Source organism: Dunckerocampus dactyliophorus, chromosome 11, assembly GCF_027744805.1.
Source record: "Dunckerocampus dactyliophorus isolate RoL2022-P2 chromosome 11, RoL_Ddac_1.1, whole genome shotgun sequence".
NCBI lineage: Eukaryota > Metazoa > Chordata > Actinopteri > Syngnathiformes > Syngnathidae > Dunckerocampus > Dunckerocampus dactyliophorus.
The window spans coordinates 29,606,311-29,628,539 of record NC_072829.1 but is presented as its reverse complement, the minus strand read 5'-3'; the positions used below and the strand labels follow the sequence as shown (position 1 = coordinate 29,628,539).

At 42.0% G+C, this 22,229-nt stretch overlaps 1 protein-coding gene across 7 annotated transcripts in view; it reads right to left on the bottom strand.

Annotated features, from left to right (window-relative positions):
- mid2 (midline 2) overlaps nt 1-22,229 on the bottom strand; it is a 146,444-nt gene that overhangs the window by 70,158 nt on the left and 54,057 nt on the right. For all 7 annotated transcript variants that reach the window (XM_054792557.1, XM_054792555.1, XM_054792554.1 and 4 more), the window contains one exon: nt 8,148-9,028. In XM_054792557.1, the coding sequence (XP_054648532.1) occupies nt 8,148-8,972 (825 nt within the window). In that variant the 5' untranslated portion in view covers nt 8,973-9,028. The remainder of the gene's footprint in view (nt 1-8,147; nt 9,029-22,229) is intronic.

The following is a 22,229-nucleotide window of genomic DNA, read 5'->3' as shown; positions in this document are numbered from 1 at the left end:
AGTGTATTCTCTGAAAACTTTTTCCCCTCTCATTCAATTATTATTTTATAGATTTGTTTTAATATTTTATATTTAATATGTATTTTATATTTTGACTTTATTCTCTTAAAATTACTGCTGTTTTTTTCCATTTCTGCTGGATTTTTAAAAAATGTCCAACTACAGTCAAACTTGTCTATAGCGGCCACTAGAGGGAGTCTGCAAAAGTGGCCGCTATAGACAGGTGGCCTCTATAGACAGGTTGGCGTCCAGTTTGAATGTTGACCAGTAGAGGAAAAAAGGGAAAAAATAATAATAATAATGTTGACCAGTAGAGGGCACTGCGGACTGCTGATAAACGTTGTACAGCACTACTAGGCTTGTTATTATCATGGTTCATGGTTTTAATCCTGAACATGCATGAGTCAAACAGTAGCACATCACATAGTACAATTCACAATTTTGCATGTCCAAAAAGGAGTAGGAAGAAGCAAAGCTTATTTAATCCTACCCCTCATCAGTTTCACATCAGTTGCAATACATTTATTCACCTCTTGTTCTTCCAAGTGTACTTTGTAGGTCTACATGACAATGTAGTGCAATCATAGCCAAGGTTTTTACTTACTAAAAGGAAGCTAGAGGCTTAATAATAACTGATAAATGATAAAATACTTCAGTTAAGTACAACCGAACTCAGTTTTGCTCCCGCTGCCGCATGCATGCTAGCTGTATGTTTTTTTATTGTAGCGTCGCTGGGAGCACGTCCTGTTCCCAGACTACTTTGCGGTAATGTTTTGGTGCAAATGCTCTTAAAGTTACATGTTTGACCAGGAAATAGCAAGCTCAAAAGAAGACGGCTTTTTTATGTGGAACAACTGACAGTTTGTGTGGATCTTGTGAATGATTGTGACTGAGCTAGGACTCAGTAATTAAAGTCTACACACGACGGCTTCATTGATTGAAAAACAAAACTTTTTCGTGCATGAAGCTTCTACTTGAGTTGGTATTTTGGCCGCTATATGCGGTCAGATATTGACCAAGGGAGACAAAATGGGTGGCCGCTGGCCGCGTTGGACAGGTGACTGCTATACACAGGGTCTATAACATGTAAATTTGCTGGGGGGGATTTTTCAGTGGCTGCTATGGGCAGGTGGCCATTCTATAAAGGTGGCCGCTAAGATAGGTTTGACTGTATTTCATCTTCCCTCTTGTAAATATTCTTCTTGTAATTACGTCTTTATTGCCGTAACATCTTGACTTTATTCTCGTAATATTATAACTTTTTCCCTGGCCCAATTTTCCAAAAATGTCCACTTTATTCTTTGTGTAATTTGTTTCTCATAATATGACATCTTTTTTTTCTTTACTATTTTAGCTCTGTGCTATTAAAATGACATTATTTTTACTCATAATATCACAAGTTTATTCCCCAAAACAGCTACTTTCCCCCTCTTGTTAGAATATGACATTTTTTCTGTTAATATTTGGATTTTATTCTCATAAAATTTCTTTTATTCCATTTCTGCAGTTGCTTATTCAAAAAATAATTTTCCAAATATTTCATCTTTTTTCTTCTAAATGTTTTCATTTCATTTCATTTCATTTCATGTTTTAAAAAAATATATATATTTTCTTGTTAAACTATATTTTTAGAATGTGCCGCTGACCAATAAAAAAACAGCCGTAGGCCGCAAATAATCAACGGACACACTTTGGACAACCACCGATCTATGGCTTTTGTCCTTCTCCTGAGTATACCTTGCCCTGTTTTACCTTTATTTCAGTTATGACGCACATTCGCACGTATAAAGTATTTTCTATAAAATAACGAGTCAAAGAAAACGTCATGCAACTCCGCAAGATGATGTTTATTTACAGCAGTTACCGCACTCATACCCAGCACGCAAAGCTAACCCATTGGTTGCACTGGTGAAATAGAATGAATTGTTTCTCTCTAAGAGGTACCGTATGTTATCATGTTCATCTCACCCCATCCATTTTGTGCACGATCAACTCCAGTGTGACCAAGCATTGGATATGTTCGCTCGTACGGTGCCATCTTAGTTATGTAAATACTCTTGAGTGTGACGAAGTAATTTCCTCGCCTCCAACTAAATCCGACCCTGCAAATACACGCTTGCACAAGCGGCAGGTGATGAGACGTTCACAAGGTACAAGAAAACGCATCTAAGCTGGAGGTGCTTGTACCTTTAAGCTGCACTTTTTAAGGCGTATCAAAGAAAAGACGCCAGCGCCGAGGTCTGCCAATTAAAAGGTGCAAATGTCTGCTCCGAAGCAAAGAGCCGTGCTTTAACAGCGGCCTGGGGAATAAGCTCCCCTGCTGTTGTAGTCGAGACACAATTCCGCCTCTTACAGATCCGGCCCACCGTGGAACATCCAGCTTGCTCGCCCGTGAGTGGGTTACCGTTTCCCTCTTTGGTGTGGTTTCCAACGCGAGGGAATAAAGAGACGGGGACTGCAAAGGTCAAACATCAAAAAGGGGTGAGGCTGGGGTCAACCAGGACAAATAGAGGGCAGTTCTATAGCGGCGGTGGCCTTTGAGCAATCTAACCGTTAAAAATGCGGAATGTGTGTGTGTGAAATGCACAAAATAAATGAAGATTGACTGATCATCAGCAATATATTGTCATAGGCTGTGGCAGGCGGTGCATTTGGTACCTACTTGTAGGTCTTTTCGGATAACCCACTCCCTCCACCTTTTAATACCACAATCATACAAACCACCGGAATATACAAAAACACAATATTACAGACGGAGGACTTTTGTGTATCGAGGATGGATATGATGATTACTAAAGCAAGAAAGCCTGTTAACCCTTTATCTTCAAACACGTCGTGTCTAAACGACTCCAAACCTCTACACTTGTGTCATCTGCCAAAGCGTTGTAAAGACGACGAGGAGGTGGTCGAACAACAAGCTCTTTATTGAGCAAACTTGGTTTTCTCCGTAGGGTGGCTGGGCTCTAGCGATGAGGTGAGAAGCACCGGCATCCGGGAGAAACTCAGAGTAGAAGCGCTGCTCCCCCGCATTGAGAGGAGCCAGATGAGGAGGCTCGGGCATCTGGTCAGGACGCTTCTCGGACGCCTCCCTGGTGAGGTGTTCAGGGCACGTCCGACCAGTAGGAGGCCTTAGGGAAGAGCCAGGACACGTCGGAGAGACTATGTCCACTGAGAGGAGCTGGACAAGCGGAAGAAGATGGATGGATGGATGGATGGATGGATGGATGGCTATATTACACTCACACTCACTTGTAAACACTGGTTCAGCTTGTCAAGCTTCTTCTTTTGTTGTTTATTGCCGGTTGGCCAGCAACTGCTCGTCAAGCTTTGATTCGTTTTGTTTTGGTCCGACCAACCAAAGGACAGAAAAACGCAGACGATATCGTATGCCAGCTAGCAGGCTCTGTGAGGAGAATCTGAAATCTGATACAAACAGCCGCACTGCCAATTGACATCAGGCCAGCAGTCCTAACTCTGAAGGCTCTGGACAGATTACATTGACATGGCAACACATAGAAGCTGAAATCTGATTGGACAAACAAAGCCAACATGGACATACACGTACTGTCAGCAGCGCAGCCAAGAGACACGCTACAACATGACGATAACAGACTGCTGGGAATAAACTAATAAAACTTCAGAGAGCAAATATTACAACTTAAGTTACGTCAACGTAGGTCAGCACTGATAGTGTTTAGGCCAGCAGACCGTCCGTTGCTACCATACGTCATTGTTCACATAATGTTGGATTTACTCATTATTTTAGACCAGAATATGAAATGATGTCAATTCTGATGTTTATTCCCAAAAACAACAAAGAACAACTTACAAGAAGACAAATAATAATCCAAAACATAAAATAAGAACGGACACAGGTGGTTTGGATCGTACAGCTGCAATGTCAAAAAGTCATTTTAACTTCTTACAAAACTTTTTTTTTGTATCAAAAAAGGAGAAGAGAGTGTAAGACAGCAAGTCCCCCTCGATCTTCCGTGATTGGCGCAGCGCGAACAGGACTTTCTCTCCTCGGTTATGCCATAATTGAGAATCAGATTATACGTTAGCCGCCAGTTGAAGTGGAGCTTGGACTCGGACGGCCTCCCTCCCAGATGTGGGCAAGATTTTTCAGCATTTCAAAGTGAAGAAAGTTCAAAGCCTTGGCTGCAGGGAGCTTTCCCAAGAACCACAAGAAAGAAGCCATGAAGTGGAGGGGAAAGCAGCCAGCTACTTTTCACTGGAAACTCTCTCACTCTCCAAAGAACGAGGTGGCAAGTGTAAAGCGTGCAAAGTGTAAAATGTTCGTGTGGGGTCGCGGGGAAGCCCAGATTTCCCTTTCCTTGGCTACTTCGTCCTGCTACTTCCGGCGTATCCCGAGGCGTTCCCAGGCCAGTTGAGAGACATGGTCTCTCCAACACGTCCTGCGTCTTCCTCGAGGCCTCCTACCAATTGGACGTGCCCTGAACACCTCCCCAGATGCCCAAGCCACCTCATCTGGCTCCTCTCAATGCCGAGGAGCAGCGCTTCTACTCCGGGTTTGTCCCGGATCACAGTGCTCGTCACCTCATCTCTAAGAGAAAGCCCAGCCAACCTACGCAGAAAACTCATTACGACCGCGATCTTGTCCTTACAGTCACTACCCAAAACTCATGGACATGGGGGAGGGTAGGAACATATGGATATTATTTCTATTTATATATAAATATTTTCTTGGTTACAGCATACATCTTTCAAACACATTTTTTTTTACAATTATCAGAGCCACCTAGACATGAAAAGACATAACACCCCCATAGTCACCTTTACATTGGGATTACTCAATACAGTTGACATAATTGGGGAAAATAAACCATTTAAGACACTTTATCTTGTAGGGGAGCAGCAAGTGATGTCGGGTGTTCAGAGTTGAGTTTTAGCTTGTTGAAGGCTACGGCTTGCAAAAAACAGCCTGTTTTCCGGCGATCAAGTCTGGTACTTGTCTCACCGAACAATCCCTGCTACCTCGTGACCAACGTAGAATTCTACCCTCACAAGCTGAATGGTGGGCTTAATGGCTTACGGTCATGGAAAGAATGTTTCTTCAGTTTCTCGTTCATTTCAATGCCTGACACAAATAAATGTTCCTTTGTTTGGACAAATATAACAATGTCAACAAAAATAGCTCATAAGAGTTACATTTTTTGGCAGTGCAATGCTATAGCTAGTCATGTAAGAACGTAAGTGATTTTGGTTATCATCAAGAAAAGCATGGAAGTTGTTAGGTATCAGCTCTTAAATTCAACTCTTTTGAGTTATATTTGTTATCATCATTATATTTGTCCAAACAAATGTACCTTTACTTGTCTCAGGCACTACAATGGATCAATAAACTGAAGAAACAAGGGTGGTCTAATCATTTTTTCTGTGACTGTATACTGTATTTGTATTTTAGTTCATTTAGTCATTTTATGTTTGAAAATGCTTCATTTAGGCAAAAAAAATAGACAGACTGTAGTGTATCATGAAATAGCCATCGTTTATTAATTATTGAAAAACAGCGATGAGGGCGGGAGCGATGTTGGAACCGTGTAGAACCGGGTTGGAACCGGAACGAGCGTACAAAGCTGTTTTACCGTACTTCAAGAAAATACCACATTCTGCATGGGAATGCGAGGTTCACCTGTGTTTCTCTTCATTCAGCGTACAGTACAATGCATGTGGTAACCACAAAACATCAACAGAAACTCATCAATGTGGTGTGGGGATTTGTAGTGCCCCCTAGAGTACCGGGCTTGTACCACAAGAGCACACTAATTTGCTCGTTGTGTCAGTAGAGGGACCAGATTGTTGCTTATCGCTACGATGCTACTTCAAGTTAGCCAGTTACTCACCAATTTCAGTCATCCAACATGAGAAATACAACTATTTAATTCACAAACCAAAAAAAATAATTCACTTGTGAACCAGCAGCAATGTCAGGTCCCTTTTTAAGACACGTTACCTGCTAAAATGATCAACAAAAAGTCAGACGTGTGCGTGTTCAACTCCAGCTGATACCGGCTCGCTTGAGCTCGTGCCTCCCTGTTGTCTTTTTCACACTGACTCAGCAGTCTTGCTCTATGCGGGAACGCTCTGAAAGCTCAGCGGTCACATGGAATGCCAGCTCATCGACTATTGCTCTCCAGCACACTGTCCCAAATTTCCCCCTCTCCAGTGTTAGTCTTTGTTGCCGATGAAACCTGATGATGCGGGTGCATAGGATAGTATTGTGGCTGCGCAGGCTAGAATGAAGATCAAAGTGCTCGGAAAAAGCAGCTCTTAAAAGGCTTTTTCCTTCATAATGATATTTAAACGAAAATATGTCCGTATAAATCTATCACCTCTGCTACTTGTTTGCTTCACTTTTGAGAGAAGAGGTCACTTTTGAACTTCCAAGTTTTCGTGATGTCACCTCTGACCAGGACAAAGAGGCACGGTCAGTTGAGGGAAATACGCGTTAGCCACTTAATCATTTCTTGTTTCCCCCACGGTAAACGAGGGAACACCGTATTGCATTCCTAACACACCCATGTGCCATTTCACGTCTTCGCTACACAACTTAACTTGGTTCACAAGCCGTCAGTCAGCTACAGACGATGGAGCTATAAGTTTGATCATGTAGTTTTTCTAGCAAATAAGCTAACCTAGCATGACATTACGGTTAAAACGTGAGTGTAATTTTAGCACTGTAGCTCACACAAGCTATGCTAGTGTTGTTAAAGTCCTTAATGTTACATTGTTGTATGTGATATATGCTATCTATTACTTTCTATTACTAGTTATAGGGTACAGTCGTCCCTCCTTTATAGCGGTTAATTGGTTCCAGACCTGACTGTGTTCAATGAATTTCTGTGATATAGGATTCAATAATGGAATATTTTTGTAGTTAGAGCATAGAAAACCTGTTTATCACTTACAGTTTTTAACATTAGAGCCCTGTGGGCATGAAATAACACCCCTACAGTCACGTTTACACTCCTATTATTCTAACACATTGTGCAACTTCTATGCTGCAGGGACTTGGGACGCCTGCTAGCTAGAAAGCCAGAGAGAAAACAAGCTAGCGAGCTAACCAGTTAGCCTCTAAATGTATGCCAAAAGCTTACCACTTCCACACGGGATGGGAGGAGAACTTTTTTTTCACATGACTGACTTCATTACTTCATGCAGTGTTAAGGTAATGTCATGTAAGCTAATGTCTCAATTTTATGTGTCATTACTGCCGCCTAGTGACCAGAATACTACATATCGCTTGTATTTCAATATGTTTTAGACTAATATAATAAACCACAGTCTACCACCAAACAGCCATCATTTATTTATTCATTCATTTCTGAAAACCGTGATATAGCGAGGGAACGATAATAGAACGGGAGGGACGACTGTATGTGTAAAAAGTGGATAAAAACAGCGTTTCTTGGAGACGCCCTCTGTCAGAGACACAGAGAGAGGTGTGGATAAACGCAGCTCTTTAGCAGTAAAGCTGCAGACACACAAAGTTCCCAAGCAGGGATCACTAAAGGCACCTTCAAACTCTAAATTCCAGCATCAAGGCTACATTTTGACCAAGAAACTATTGTGAAATCTCTAAGACATATTTACGTATTTGTGTTTTGCCATGCGAGTGATGACCTGATCAAACAGCGCAACAAGCTTGCTAGCTCAGTATGTGCGCGTCTTTTTTATTTCCGAGTTTTGCCTTTGGATTGAAAATATGCAATTTGTAATGGACTACGTGGTGGACAATGTTGGCCGTGGCCACCCTTGGTCACTCTTCTCCGGCCACCCCACGGGCCCTCTAGACCCCAATGAAAGATTTCTGGCTCCGCCACTGAATGGCCGTAAAGCGCTGGTTCTGCCAGGTGGGGGTCAGGTGTCTTCCTTCACTACTGCTGTAATACCACACCTCAGGAAGAATCACTCGGAGTCACACGCATCATGCATCCAGTGGCATCACAGTAAAAGAAGTGTAGTGTGTTCATCCATTACGACTTGACATTAGTTGGAGGGAAGAGCTGATGCCTGATTCGGTATCAAAAATGAAGTGCGGGACAGTATCGGTTAGAATAATCGAGCATTTCTGACAATAACTCAAGTGCTGCTCATCGTAGCAAAGAAAATGGAGGACTTACTTTGAGCTTGTCGAAGCGTTCGGTGAGCGAGGACACCTGGTGCTCCCGGTGCCGCCCGACCAGCTTGCAGAGGGCACATATGAGCTGGTCGTCCACCAAGCAGTACATGTTGACCTTCTCGTTCTCGTGCTCCAGGCAGGTCAGGCCGCGGAGGTGCGTGTCAGGCACGGGTTCCACCAGGCGGTGACTGGTGAAGGGCTTCTTGTTGGGGTGTGTGGCTCGCAGGCAGCGGTCGCAATACGACACCTCGCACGTGACGCACGTCTTGATGGCCTCGCGAGGCGGGTCCTGCTCGCAGAACTGGCAGCTGATGCGCGGATCCATTTTCGCCACAAAAGCCGGGCTGTGGTTGGCGTTGGTGTGGTTGACGTGGTTGGTGTGATTGGCGTGCGGGTGGGGGTGGCTGGAAGTGGCCGGGCTGCTCCGGGCGCTGCCTCCACTCGTGCCACCGCCGCCACCGCCGCCGCCAATCGTTCCGGCTATTGTGCCACTAATGGTGGCGGTGTAGGGCCGCTGCAGGCGCCGGCTCTCGGTGGGCGAATTGGGACCGCTAAGGGAGGCCTTTTGAAAGCGGTCAATAATGTTCTGCAGCGTCACATTGCGCTTTAGGCCCTCCAGCCCGCGGTGATTCAGCGTGATGACGTAACGACAGGTGGGGCACTGAAAGGCCGAAACGGACTCGAGCGGCTTGCTGGATGAGCAGTGGGACACCAGGATGCGGTGGGCGCAGTTGAAGCACAGGCTGTGGGCGCACGGCAAGAGCAGAGGATCTTCAAATAACTCCAGGCAGATTGGACAGGTCAGCTCAGACTCCAGTGTTTCCATCTTCAGTTGAACCGATCTAAAGGCGACATCAAATCCCACAGAAGCTGGCCTGCTACCTGCGGTTAAAAAAAGCAAACAGGAAAAACACACGCTCAGTCAGACAATGCAGACCGCTGAAAATAATAATTCATCTTCTGGAAGGAAAAAAATAATAACGTAGACAACATTGCCTGACAAAAAAAGTCCATGATCGCCATGCTTGCAAATACACTCATCAAAATCTCAAGACCCGCTGAAATATTGCAACAATTTACATTTTGCACCGTTGGATATTAAGGAGGTTCTAAGTAGAGCTCCAAAAATGCAAAAAGAAGAAACGGGAGGGAGACAAAAAAAAACTATTTATTGCAAAGAAGCATTAAAGTGAAATAGGCTCATCAAAAGTTTAAGAGCACAGCCTTTAGCCAAAATATTGGCAGAAATGTCAATTCAATGTGATGTAGTGTCAAGTGTTCACACCCTCATCATCTCTTGATGGCAAAGGCAAAAGAGCTTTCGCTCTTTGAACGCGGTGGGATTGTTGAGCTGCATAAGCGAGGTTGGACGCAGTAAGACGGTCATTTTAAACTTCTTCAAACATCCTGAGGCTCGTGGAACAAAAAAGTCAAGTGGTAGACCCAAAAAATATCACCGGCCCTGAGCTGGAGGAGCCCATTGGCTGTCCGTCAAGACACGGGACCATCGTCACCCCGAACGAAGGTTGTTACTGATGCCGAGCGCAGTCCAATGACAATCAGACGCCTTGTGACAGAGAAGGTTTTTCAGAAAAAAAAGGTCTCCTTCAACGCCACAAATGTGGCTGTTTGGAATTTGCACACCATTGAAAGGTGGGACACTGAAAGGTGGGACATTGAAAGGTGGGAGAAAGTTTTACTCTCCCCTTCACGGTGCTGAAGGCTTCCAATGTTACTGGCATGACAAGGAGATCCCACCTGAGATGTTCACCATCATGATCCTTCAATGGAACAATGGAGCGTCAGGTTGTGCAGGGGCGTCAAACGGCAGCTGGCTATGTGGAGATGTTTCAGGGGCCATCCCTCATGACTTAAGGCCCTCGTCGGTGTGGTAATGTTTGGCTTTTTCAACAGGACAACGCTGCACCTCACAAAGGACTTCTTCCAGAGGAACAAGATCACTCTTTTGGACCATCCTGCGTGTTCCCCTCACCTAAATCCAGTGGAGAACATTTGGGGAAGGATTTACAAAAATGGACATCAGTTCCAGACAGTGGAGGCCCTCCGTGAAGCGATCTTCACCACCTGGAGCAACATTCCCACTGGCCTCCTGGAACACTGGCATCAAGCATACCCAAAACCATTTTACAGCTGATTAACAAGGATGGCGCTGCTCCTCATTACCGACTCCTTTTTTGAACATTTCATTTCTATTTTAGAGGGATTTCATGGTTTTTTGTTGGTCTTAAAAGTTTTGATCATCCGATTTCACTTTAATGCTTGTTTGCAATAAACTGCTTCCTCAACAATTGTGTTGTGCTTCTATTTGCATCTTGAATCTCACCTTAGAACTTCCTTGAGCTCCAGCAGTGCAAAATGTAAATTCTTGCCATTTTTTGATCAGGAGTGTACGTGTGGAAAAACAGGTAAATTCTTATTCATCGCCGTGGGTGTGTGTGCAGCTTCTGGCACCATGTGCCCTCATTCTCTCCTCTCCTTTCTTGCTCCTCATCTGAGGTTTTCTGTGGTCATTAGCAGAGTCTGGCTGTGTTGGGATAAACAGAGCAGCTTCAGTGGCAAACTCACCACTAAGCCAGCGAAGCAGGAGCGACCGTGGCTGCAACTTGTCACGACTGATGGGGTGATCGTTAATACGTAGGGGCAGATGAATGAAAAAACAAACAAGGGACACGGGATGGAGAAAAGGTGCGAGGGGGATTTTATAACCTTACGCCACCAGGAAGGATGCTCATTTACGCTTGTGTTCCGGGTTTTTGTGGCATCTTTTTGCCAGTATAATATATTACCAGCTTGGTATAGCGCCATAAAGAGAGAATCAATACTTTCTTTTATGATATAATAAATGGCTTTCTCCACTAGAAGTTTACAACTGAAGTAAAATAAGTTGCAGGGGGCTGGATGGAATGAGTCCCATGGCAAAAAACGTAAATACACCCAAGTCTGAATTGGTCCAACCCATCACATTGAGCAGATGTTTTAAATCATCCAGTCCAGATAATGAGTCAGCAGTCTGGCCTCTTTCCCGAGGACAACTCAGCGATGCTGCCGAGACCAACGTTAATGTGACTGCGCTTAACGGAGCATAGTGTTATAATTAACACTCCGCTTTAACACGCCATCAGCAGGCCCATTAAGCCTCAGCCATGTCACGCTGGGGAAACAATGCCGGCAGTGATGGGAGCTACTTAGGGGCAAAGCTGCGCAGTCAGAATGGTACACACATACACGCCACAGACGCACACTTGTCAGCGTACTTTCCGTCTTGTTGTCTCTGCTGCCATTCTTGCTGGGACGCTTGCATGCGCGTCTGGACAGCATCATCATGACAAGCTACGATGTATTGTGCTGATTATAGTCATAAACTGTTTGCAGGATGCGCATAATAGCACAATCATGCGGAACTGATTCGGAATTAGTCGTGTCTTGAAGCCACTGAGGCAAAACGGAGTGTAGTGCTTGACTTCAACCAGCGGAGGCGCTCTTAATTCTGTCTCAGCTACCTTTACTTAGTGGACGAAAGAAAGGACAACACGTTGGGCAAGATTATTCTGCAGAGTTCAAAATAGCGCTGCAACAATGGATCCGTGATTCATCTATTATCCAATCGATATACAACTATTTTGGTATTTGATTAATAGCTTATTTAAACATTCAAATACCCTATTTTAGCCTCTAAAATTCACCCATCCATCTAATTTCTATGCCGCTTATTCTCATTAGGGTCGCGGGGGTATGCTGGAGCCTATCCCGGCTGGCTTTGGGCGTGGGGCGGGGTACACCCTGGACTGGTCACAAGTAGGCACACACCCACACACACACCCACACACACACACAAAATCATTCACGCTCACATTCATACCAATGGACAATTTAGAGACGCCAATGAGGCTAACATGCATGTTTGTTTTTTTTTTGGAAAGTGGGAGGAAACCGGAGTACCCGTGGAAAACCCACACACACGGGCAGAACACGCAAACTCCACACGGACATGCCCAAGCAGAGAGTGGAACCCGGGTCTATCAGATCTCCTGGCTGTGTGGCCAACATGTTAACCACCACGTGGCCCCCCTTTAAAACATACATACAGTATCTTTTCATTTCCTTCGTCGTCCATGAAAGCAGACCTATTATCTTTGCGTTTGAGGCAAAACAAAGCTATTCACACACATCAGTTTTGACTTTGGAAAACAGTAATCAACATTTTTGGCTCTTTTTACGATACGGTGTGGACCAAACCACTCCCCACCCAGTGGTGCCCATCCGTTTTGGACCCACAGATCAGGTCATGAGGGGTCAGCATGTCAGCATTTGGGACTAAATATGAGGTGAAAGAAAAATGTCACTAGAGACTTTTACAGGAAATTAGCGTGCAGAACACTGAAGTTTGGGCTACAATGACCAATTCTTACAATTCCAATTCTTAATGACAGTCATTTTTGTTCTTTGTTGGGATTTTTAATGCTCTGTAGGATGGAATACAAATAGCAGTATCAATAAATTCCATTAGACATTTACATGAAATTACCATAGAGAACACTAAAATGTAGGCTACAACAGTCTAAAAAGTAAGTCTCCATAAAGCATAAAAAGCACGTTGTTCCCCTCTGATGTTAACCTGAATTGCTGCAGATGCAAAATAGGTTGGACCACAATAAAATAATATCTTCTATAATGCATAATGCATAATGCACATGTATTTGCCTTTTCTCAAAGATGTCTTCCACATTTGAATAAATCTGACAAATGCTCCAACACAACATCCAGCGGGGTGTCCTAAGTGCAGCCCGCAGCTGTTTTTTATTGGCCCGCGGCACATTCGAAAAATATCATTTAACAATACAAAAAAAAAAAATACAAAAATTTAATTTTACAAGAAAATAAACCAACAAAATATCAAGAAAAAGTTGTAATTTTATGAGAACAACGTCATAATATTATAGGGAAAAATAATATCATTTCAGGAGCATAGAGTTGAAATATTCATGAAAAAGGATGTGATACTATGAGAAACAAACAAAACAACAAATAAAGTTGCATTCTTTAGAAAATGAGGTTGGGGAAAAAGTTATAATACTATGAGAATAAAGTTAACATATTAAGGGGATAAAGTCATAATATTACAAGAAGAACATTTCCAGAAAGAAAGTGGAAATCGTTGGGGTGTAAAAACAACAGAAATGGAATAAACAGCTGCCAAAATATTCGAATGAGAAAAAAAGTTGCAATTTTACGAGAATAAACTTGTAATGTTATGAGGAAAATATTACAGTCAAAACACTAAAGAAAAAGATGCTATACTTTTTAAATTTGTAACATGAGAAACAAGCCAAACAAAAATAAAGTTGGAAATTTTGGAAAATTAGGTTGGAGAAAAAGTTACAATATTATGTTATTAATATTAATATTAATTGTTATTAATATTATATTAAAGTAAAAAAAAGAAAAATAATAAAATAAAATAAAAAACATTACAAGCAGAAAATTTCACGAGGCTAATGTATGTAGAAAAGTTGAAATATTTAGAAAACTAAAAAAAACAGCACAAATGGAGGAAAAAAAAAAAACTATATCACAAAGCTGAGATGCATTTTTTTCTTGAAATATATTCAACTTCTTAGCATGTCTACATGTGTTGCTTTACAAAATATCTCGGACAAGTGGCATCCTTTCATTTTACTTTTTTTTTCTCCCGGTGCAAAAAAAAAAAGGACACCCCCGAGTTAATCCATGAAAATGAGCCTTTAAAATCAGACAGCCAATGAGGCCACCAATCAGTGGCCTTCAGTCTGACGAAATCCAAGTTTTCCCACTTTGTGTCATCTCAAGCCACCCAAATCGTAAAACTACCAAACCCAGTTCCCATCCGTCTCTCTTCCTCAAAAGCACCTTGAATGGAATCATCTTGGTGAAAAATGCTATTCACCACCTCACGACCGCAGAGGAAAAGAGGCAGAGAATCAGATTGTTTTAAAGGCTCCGGAGAGCAAAACACCAGTAAACAAGCACAGAAGGAGTCTTGAAAAACACCCTTGATGCACTGCCATGTTTATCCCTATGGGACTGTAACGCTGGGGTGAAATGTATTTGTAATTCCATCATGGAAAAACACTTCTGGTCTGGAAAGTTAAGTCAGACCTTTGCAAGTGGTTTCATTTACACATTTTATAGCGCTAATGGGGGAAAAAAAAATAATTTAAGTGTGCCAACTTGTGTTTTACTATAATAATTAAGAAATTAAGAATGTTACTCATTACACTGTACTGAATCTTGGTGGTGTCCCTCAGGGTTCCATTCTTGGTCCGCTTCTAATTTAATAAGCTTCTTCTGGCTCCTTTTTACCTGTCTTAAATCTATTGTGTACTACTAAGCATCACTACTTTTCTGCTAAACCTCAATACAGTAGTACCTCGCATAACATAAACCTCCTTTTACATAAATTCCACTGAACATAAAGAATTTATGTAAAGTTTTTGCTTCGTATTACAGAAGAAATTCCATATAACATAAAGCGTCAAGTCAGTGCAAGTCTTTTTTTTTTCCCAATCAACTTTATTAATGCCTCAAGTCGATGCAAGTTCAGACTAACACTTGGTGAAGCCTTCTGACGCATCACGCTCTCATTGGCTGATTTTCGGGGCACCGCCTACGCTCTCATCTCATTGGCTGATTATCGTGGCACCGCCTACGCTCTCATCTCATTGGCTGAGTTATACAGCACGTACGTGAGTTTGTGAGAGAGACAGGCTTGTCCCTTCAACCTCCTTCCTCTTCGTAGTCGCCCTGAAACTAACTTAAACAATTAAGTTAAGTTACAAATTAACATTTAGCACACAGCATTATCGTGTAGTGCGAGTGCGTTTGTCTGTGAGACCAGCTGACTCTTAGACTCTTTAAGGCTCGTCCTCCTCCTCCTTCCTGCCTCCACTTGTGCTCCTGATCAAGACGTCTCGTGAACGGTAGGATTGTTTTTGTTTTTCAGTTTTATTCATTTATTCATCTTATTTATTACCTTATTTTATATTGGAATGTCACTCTACTATGTTTATGCTAACGTTTTCTTATATTTTCCCACCATATTTGGTGGACATTGAATATTTTGAAGTGCCAAAGGGGTGAGTTTGGGAAGATCTTGGAACGGATTAGGCTATTTACATGTATTTTACACTTCCTATAACATAAAATCCCTATAACATAAAGGTTCTCAAAACGGATTATTTACGTTGTAGGGGCGTCTACTTTTTTTTTCCAAAATAAATTTATATTTTACATTAAAAAAAGATTTCCTAAAAAACTACTTTATTCTTCTATTATAATAACTCCTTCAAAAATATAAATGTATCCTCACAATGTTAAAATGTACTGCATTCATAATATTATCAACAATAAAAACATATTGGCATATATTATTAACTTTTAAAATGACACTTTACTCTCATATGTCTTTCTTGAAATTGACAGTTTTAATCTGGTTATATTACCACGTTTCCTAGAAAAAATACAACTTGGTACTCAAAATAATTACATTTTGTAGTCTACACAATTAAATATATGATACAATTAAAAAACAACTTTAATTTCAATGAGACTTTTTCTAAAAAATAAAAATAAAAAAAGACTTCACGTGATTGACATTTTTCAAAAAATGAAATTTGTTCTCATGATACTGCAAAATTTAGAAATGCAGTTAGTTGGCTTAATAGCCCATTTTTACTCTAACCCAGAGGCGTCCGAAGGGTGGCCCGGGGGCCATTTGTAGCCTGCAGATTTTTATTTTTTATTTTTATTTATTTATTTATTTATTTAATTGTTTTTATTGGCCCGCAGCACACTGTAGAAATACAATTAAACCAAACAACCCAGCACAAAAAAAGCATAAAAAGGCAATACAAATGCATACAAAGTGTTTTGTTTAGCCATTTACAAAATTTAAATATTCATATAAATATCAAAGTGGTCCCCCGCATCATTCAATTTTCAGTATGCGGCCCTCGGTGGAAAATGTTTGGACACCCCTGCCCTATCCAAACATTTAGCGCTTATTGGGGAAAAACGATGCATAGCAGATTTAAAAAATACCCTGGAAAAAAAAAAAAAAGAAATAAAAAATGCTTTGGATTTTTCCGAGCAGAAACATGTCAGTCTGGCACAAATCCTTCCCCTTCTGCGTGGTAGTCCGTCTCCGTGAAACAAGGAGCCTTCATTCATGAGTTTATTATGAGGTAACCACATACCAAGCCAGAGGCCGACACGTCAACCTCCAGGGAATAAGTGCCCTGATTGTGCAAGGAGATCATTTCATTCATTTTCCCAGCACACAAGTCATCATTATGTGAACACTCCGTATGAATGCTGGCATTATTGGCCGTGTTAGCAAATATAAATCTCAAAGCCTAAACACGGCATTTCCCCTAAGCTGGGCTTTTAAACCTTCAAGAAGCAGGACATTGTTTAAGTGAAGTCACTGGAATTGACATTTATTACTGGAGGGGTTGTGTTCCACCTAACGTGGGATCACACTCCTCAGCCTTCCTCAGTTAGGGCCATTCAGTGGTTCTGTAGAAAAGGATCCGCCGGATACTAGAACCTCGGATTCAGGGGGAGGAGTGTGGTGTTCGTCCCGGCCGCGGAACCGTGGACCAACTCTACACTCTCAGCAGGGTGCATGGGCGTACCGGACCACCCAATTTAAGCTGCCAGAGGTTGGTCCGCATTGTCGGCAATAACTTGGACTCGTTTCCAATGAGTGTTGGACTCCGCCAGGGCTGCCCTTTGTCACCGATTCTGTTCATCACTTTTATGGACACTGAGGGGATCCGGTCTCTGCTTTTTGCAGATGATGTGGTCCCGCTTCATCGAGCCGTGACCTTCAACTGTCACTGGATCAGTTCGCAAACGAGTGTGTAGATGTCGGGACGACAATCAACATCTTCATGGCTCTCGCTTGAAATAGGGTGGAGTGCCATCTCCGGGTCGGGAATGAGTTCCTGCCCCAAGTGGAGGAGTTTAAGTACCTCGGGGTCTTGTTCACGTGTGAGGGAAGGGTGGAATGCGAGATGGGCAGGCGGACTGGTGCAGCGTCTGCAGTGATGTGGGCTCTGCATCAGTCTGTTGTGGTGAAGAGGGAACGGAGTCGATCTATGATCTATGTTCCTAAGCGGGCAAAAGTAGCTTTCTTCCTAGGGTGGATGGGCTCTCCCTTAGAGAGAAACTCGGAGTAGAACCGCTGCTTCTTCGCATTGAGAGGAGCAAGATGAGGTGTTCAGGGCACGCCCGACCGGCAGGACGCCTCGGGGTCAACGCAGGACACGTTGAAGAGACTAGGTCTCTCAACTGGCCTGGAAATGCCTCAGGATCCGCTGCAAGGACCTGGACAAAGTAGCTGGGGAAAGGGAAGTCTGGGCTTCCCTGCTTCGGCTGCTGCCCCCTGCGGCCCAACCTCGGATAAGCGGAAGAAGATGGCTGGATGGATACTGGATTTAATTTTTGGTTTGGTTTCCAGTTGCGTGAAATTAAGTTGGGAGTGTCTAGGCCGCTCCAATAGCCCTGTTGTTAATAAAACAGTTGAAAACATGCAATCACATAACACTGTTAACTTAAACTCTTTGACACAAAAAGGAACCCATTAGCAAACGACACCCCCTCCATCCATTCACAATGAGTTCTATTCTTCCTTTCGTCTTGTTCCTCTTCCATCTTCCACTTGACTTCCCCCTCTTTCCATCTCTTTCTGCCTCAGTCCTGAAAAAAACCACTGGTTCCATCAAACGCGCAATGCCTATTCATAAAATGTAAACAGTCCTGTAGCCAAATGGGTGTTTCCATTCCCCATTCACTGCGGCCTGGCAGACCGGTTTAGCTTTAGCGCTCTCTCTCGCTGCTGCTTTTGAAAAGCAACCTTCATGTGTTTCACTGAGTGGAACATCAAGTCACAAAGTGCCCGTGTGATCATTAAACGATGAAGCATTTCATATTCTTTTCAAGAGTTCCTGGAAAACCAAACTTTTACATTTCAAGGTCACTTTGCTACATGTGGATTCCGAAAAGGCAGCAGCAGGCAAAGAAAGATGTAGGCAAAAACATAGACTGTTCTGACACAGAAACTCTCACTATCAAACTACAAAAGGGCAAGTGGCATAGCATAGTGTTCAGAAAGCTAAGAACCGGGGGGCCGGACTTCTCACTTCGCTACTAGTCTTATCTTGTATATAATGTCAATGCAAGGCTCTGCTATACCTCACGCTTACTGCACCAAACGGCCAGTCATACATTAAAACACTGGCAATATGTTTGCACCGGTCAAAGACCCACTATTTGACAGGAGCACATTGTGTTTTTGATGGACCAACTACAAAAACGCAAGTCAAAGATCCTTTACATCATTGGTCCCCAAGCTTTTTGGACCAGCTGGTGTTCCCACAAACCGATAAGCGATATCATGCTATTTATTCATTATGTTCTGCATATAAAATTACAAGCACAAAACTAATACAGACTCGCCATCAGCAAGAGCGTGTAGTTTGTTTTCCAGAGAGAAGATTAGAGTATATCCTGTATAAAGTCGTCTTTTGATGTGTGTGGTAACAGGACGTGTGCTAGAATGAATTAGCTTGAGGCTGTGCATCGAAGAAATATGCACATGAGCACTCAATACCGTCATTCAAAATTTGCCTTAATGAATTCCCACACAGTACCAGCATTTGGAAACAAATACGAGGTGAAAGAAAAACAGGAAAAACACCGCAAACGTCAATCTGTGCAGCGTCAGAGGAAGTTAGCACATGCACACAACTATGGTGCATTCAAGTGAGAAGGGTAGCAAAACACAATTAAACAAAACAGCATAAATATGCAAAAACTGTGGGATTTCTAACTGTATACTATCTTTTGAATAAAATAATAATAATGTAGTTATTTGTGGTTATCGTAGTTATGAATATGGCCTATTATTAGTAAAAATTAAATGCATATTTTAGCAAACTGTACTTATTCTTGGCCTAAATTAAGCATTTTCAAGCATGGAAATGGCTAAATTAAGTAAAAATACAAATACAAGGCAGAAGAAGCATTCAAATTGTGAATGTAGTATTCTATATTGGCCACTAGGTGTCAGTGTTCTGTGAGACAAGGGCCAGAGGTGATCACCAGAAAAGGTTTAAATGATCTCAGGCACAATAATAGTAACAATAATAATAATAATAATAATAAAAATAACAATAACATCCCACAACAAGCTAAAACTCAAGTCTGAACCTCTGATGTCTGATTTCCGGTCCTCCACACATCTGTCCACACCACCACTAAGGTCCCCTAAGCAGGTTTTCTATGCCATAACTACAAAATACTCCATTTATTAACACTGAATCCGACTTTGCAGAAATTCACCGATCACCGTCGAGTCTGGAACCAGTTAACCGTGATAAACGTTATTGCAGGGGTGTCAGACTTGTTTTTACCGCGGGCCACATCACCGCTATGGTTGCCCTCAGAGGGCCGCAGCTTTGCCTAAAATGAGCGCATAGCGGGACTGTTCGAGTTGTCTTAGAAGACGTTTTCCCTCTCATGCAAGCAGGCTCCATTAGTTCATGCTCAAAGACTAGATAGGACAGCTCTAATCGGAGGCGATGGTGGAAGAAGCAAGCATTTATTCTCTCTGGATGAGGCAAGCCCCAACCAAGACTGGTTTCACTCAGTTGGGGTGCAAAACGGCAGTCGCAGTGGAGCGAGAGCACAACAAAAAACTCCAGTTGCATTTTTGCATGTATACATTTTCTGTCAAAATTGACAGGACAAATTTTTTGATGTTCATTATTTCCACATTTCCACAGGCCACAAAAAAACAATGTGTTGGGCCCTGCGGTGCGAGACAACTTCTATTCAGTCAAACATCACACAAAGTGAGTATTTTTCTAAGAGTCTAAGACACACATTGATGGCTGGAGGAGGCCAAATCCTACGTAGCATAGAAATACAAATGTAGAGCAAACATAAACATCCACTGTAGATGAAATCTAGAAAATGTGTCAGAGCAAGGTACCATCATTTTAACGAAGCCAAAGGGCATGTAAAAAAAGATGCATACGTGTATGCAGGCCAGCGTGGGCACACGTGTTTTGCTATTGAATTTTGCATGCCTGCAGGGTTGCATTTTTCTGCCTACGTGTATTTAAATTGCATTTTTCAGCCCTGCCACTGTGCCCCAATTCTCGATGAAAACGCACCGCGCTTGGGCAAAATATTACCTCGGATTATGTCTCTGTCACTTACACACGTTTGGTGGATTCCAAAGGAAGTGACTCACTGTGCGTACAGTCTAATCCACGGTGGGTTTCTTTGTGTTTCCGCCTCGTCTAGAAGACTTGTTTTGTTTTGTTCTCACCCGGCTACTCAGTTTGATAGTTGCTTTCGTACTTCCACTTTTGTCTGTACTTTTGTTTGGCTCACAGCAGGGATGGCAAAAACTGATTTGGACTAAACTTGGCGAAGGCCCCCCCCAAAAAAGAAGCCATGGATGACATTTAAAATATACGGTAATCTCTCGTTCATTGCGGTTAATTAGCTCCAGACCTGCCCCTGATAAATGAATTTCTTCTTTAGAAATAGAATATTTTCATAGTTATGGCATAGAAAACCTGTTTACGATCTTCTAAATACGCTTTTTTAACATTATTAGAGCCCTCTAGACTTGAAGTAACACCCATGCAGTCACCTTTACATTCATATTACCAAGTGTAGTAGATACACCCAGAGAAAATAAGCCATTTATGACATAAATAAACCTAATTCTCGTAATTCTTGTACTTCCCCAAAGCAAATAACACTGCCATCGACTCATACACACACATGCTTCACGCTGCACTTTTATGGTCTGTTATGTCAGGAATGTACAGTTTGTACATACAACGCTTAGTATATTTGTCTTATATTGTGTTCTATTGTTGAATTTTCTTTAACTTAGTCTATTTTTTGCATGCCCTTATCGTTTATTTATATTTAGTTTTCTGATATTATGACTAGCCTGTTTTATGTTGTACCATTACATCGCAAAAATTGCTAGTTGTGTAACCTTGCACTGACAATGGCAATAAAAACTACTCTGATTCTGATGATTATGAATATTATGTTATTGGTTAGCTCGCTAGATCGCTAATTCACTAGCTGACTACCGTACTAGTGGCTGTCTCAACAATGAATAACAGGAGTGTAAAGTGACTATATGAGTGTTATTTCATGTCTACAAGTCTCTAATAATGTTAAAAAACGTATTTAGAAAGTCATAAACAGGTTTTCTGTGCTGTAACTGCAAAAACATTCCATTTATTCTCAATGAATCCTATATTGTGGAAATTCATTTAACGCAGTCAGATCTGGAACCGCTATGAACGAAGGATGACTTTGTGCCTGGAGTGAGATCATTTAAACCTGCAATAAAAGCCTGTTGTTTCGGAAAATCAAGTCTGGTGCTTGTCTCACCGAACAATTACTGACACCTAGTGACCAATGTAGAATACTACAGTCACAATTTTAACGTGGCTCCTTAATTCCTTGTACAGTGGTGCCTTGGTTGATGTCATTAACACATTCCAGAAGGTCAGACTCAAACCAAAATGGACTCTAACCAAAGCAAATATTCCCATTGAAAATACTGCAAATCCAATGAATCTGTTCCAGACACCTAAACATGTTCACACAAAACGCCTTTTATGGACAATAATTATAGTTTTACATGCAGAAAATGATGCAAAAATAATTACAAATGACAACTGAACATTTCCCATCACTTTTACTTAGTTGCGTTGGGGACTAAAACCCCACAAAACCATCAATTAACACAATAACACAAAATAAATATTATTTTGCTGCAACCACAATTTGTAAAAATGTAAACAATTCTCAAATGTAAAACATTTTGGACGCTATACAAGTGGGAGAACGCAAGCCAGGGCAAAATTTTAGCCAAAATTCGGATGTTAACCAAAAAACGCGCTAACCGAGGCGGACGTTAAGCGAGATACCACGGTATATGCTTGAAAAACCGTGTTGGAGTGAAGCCACAAAATTCAAA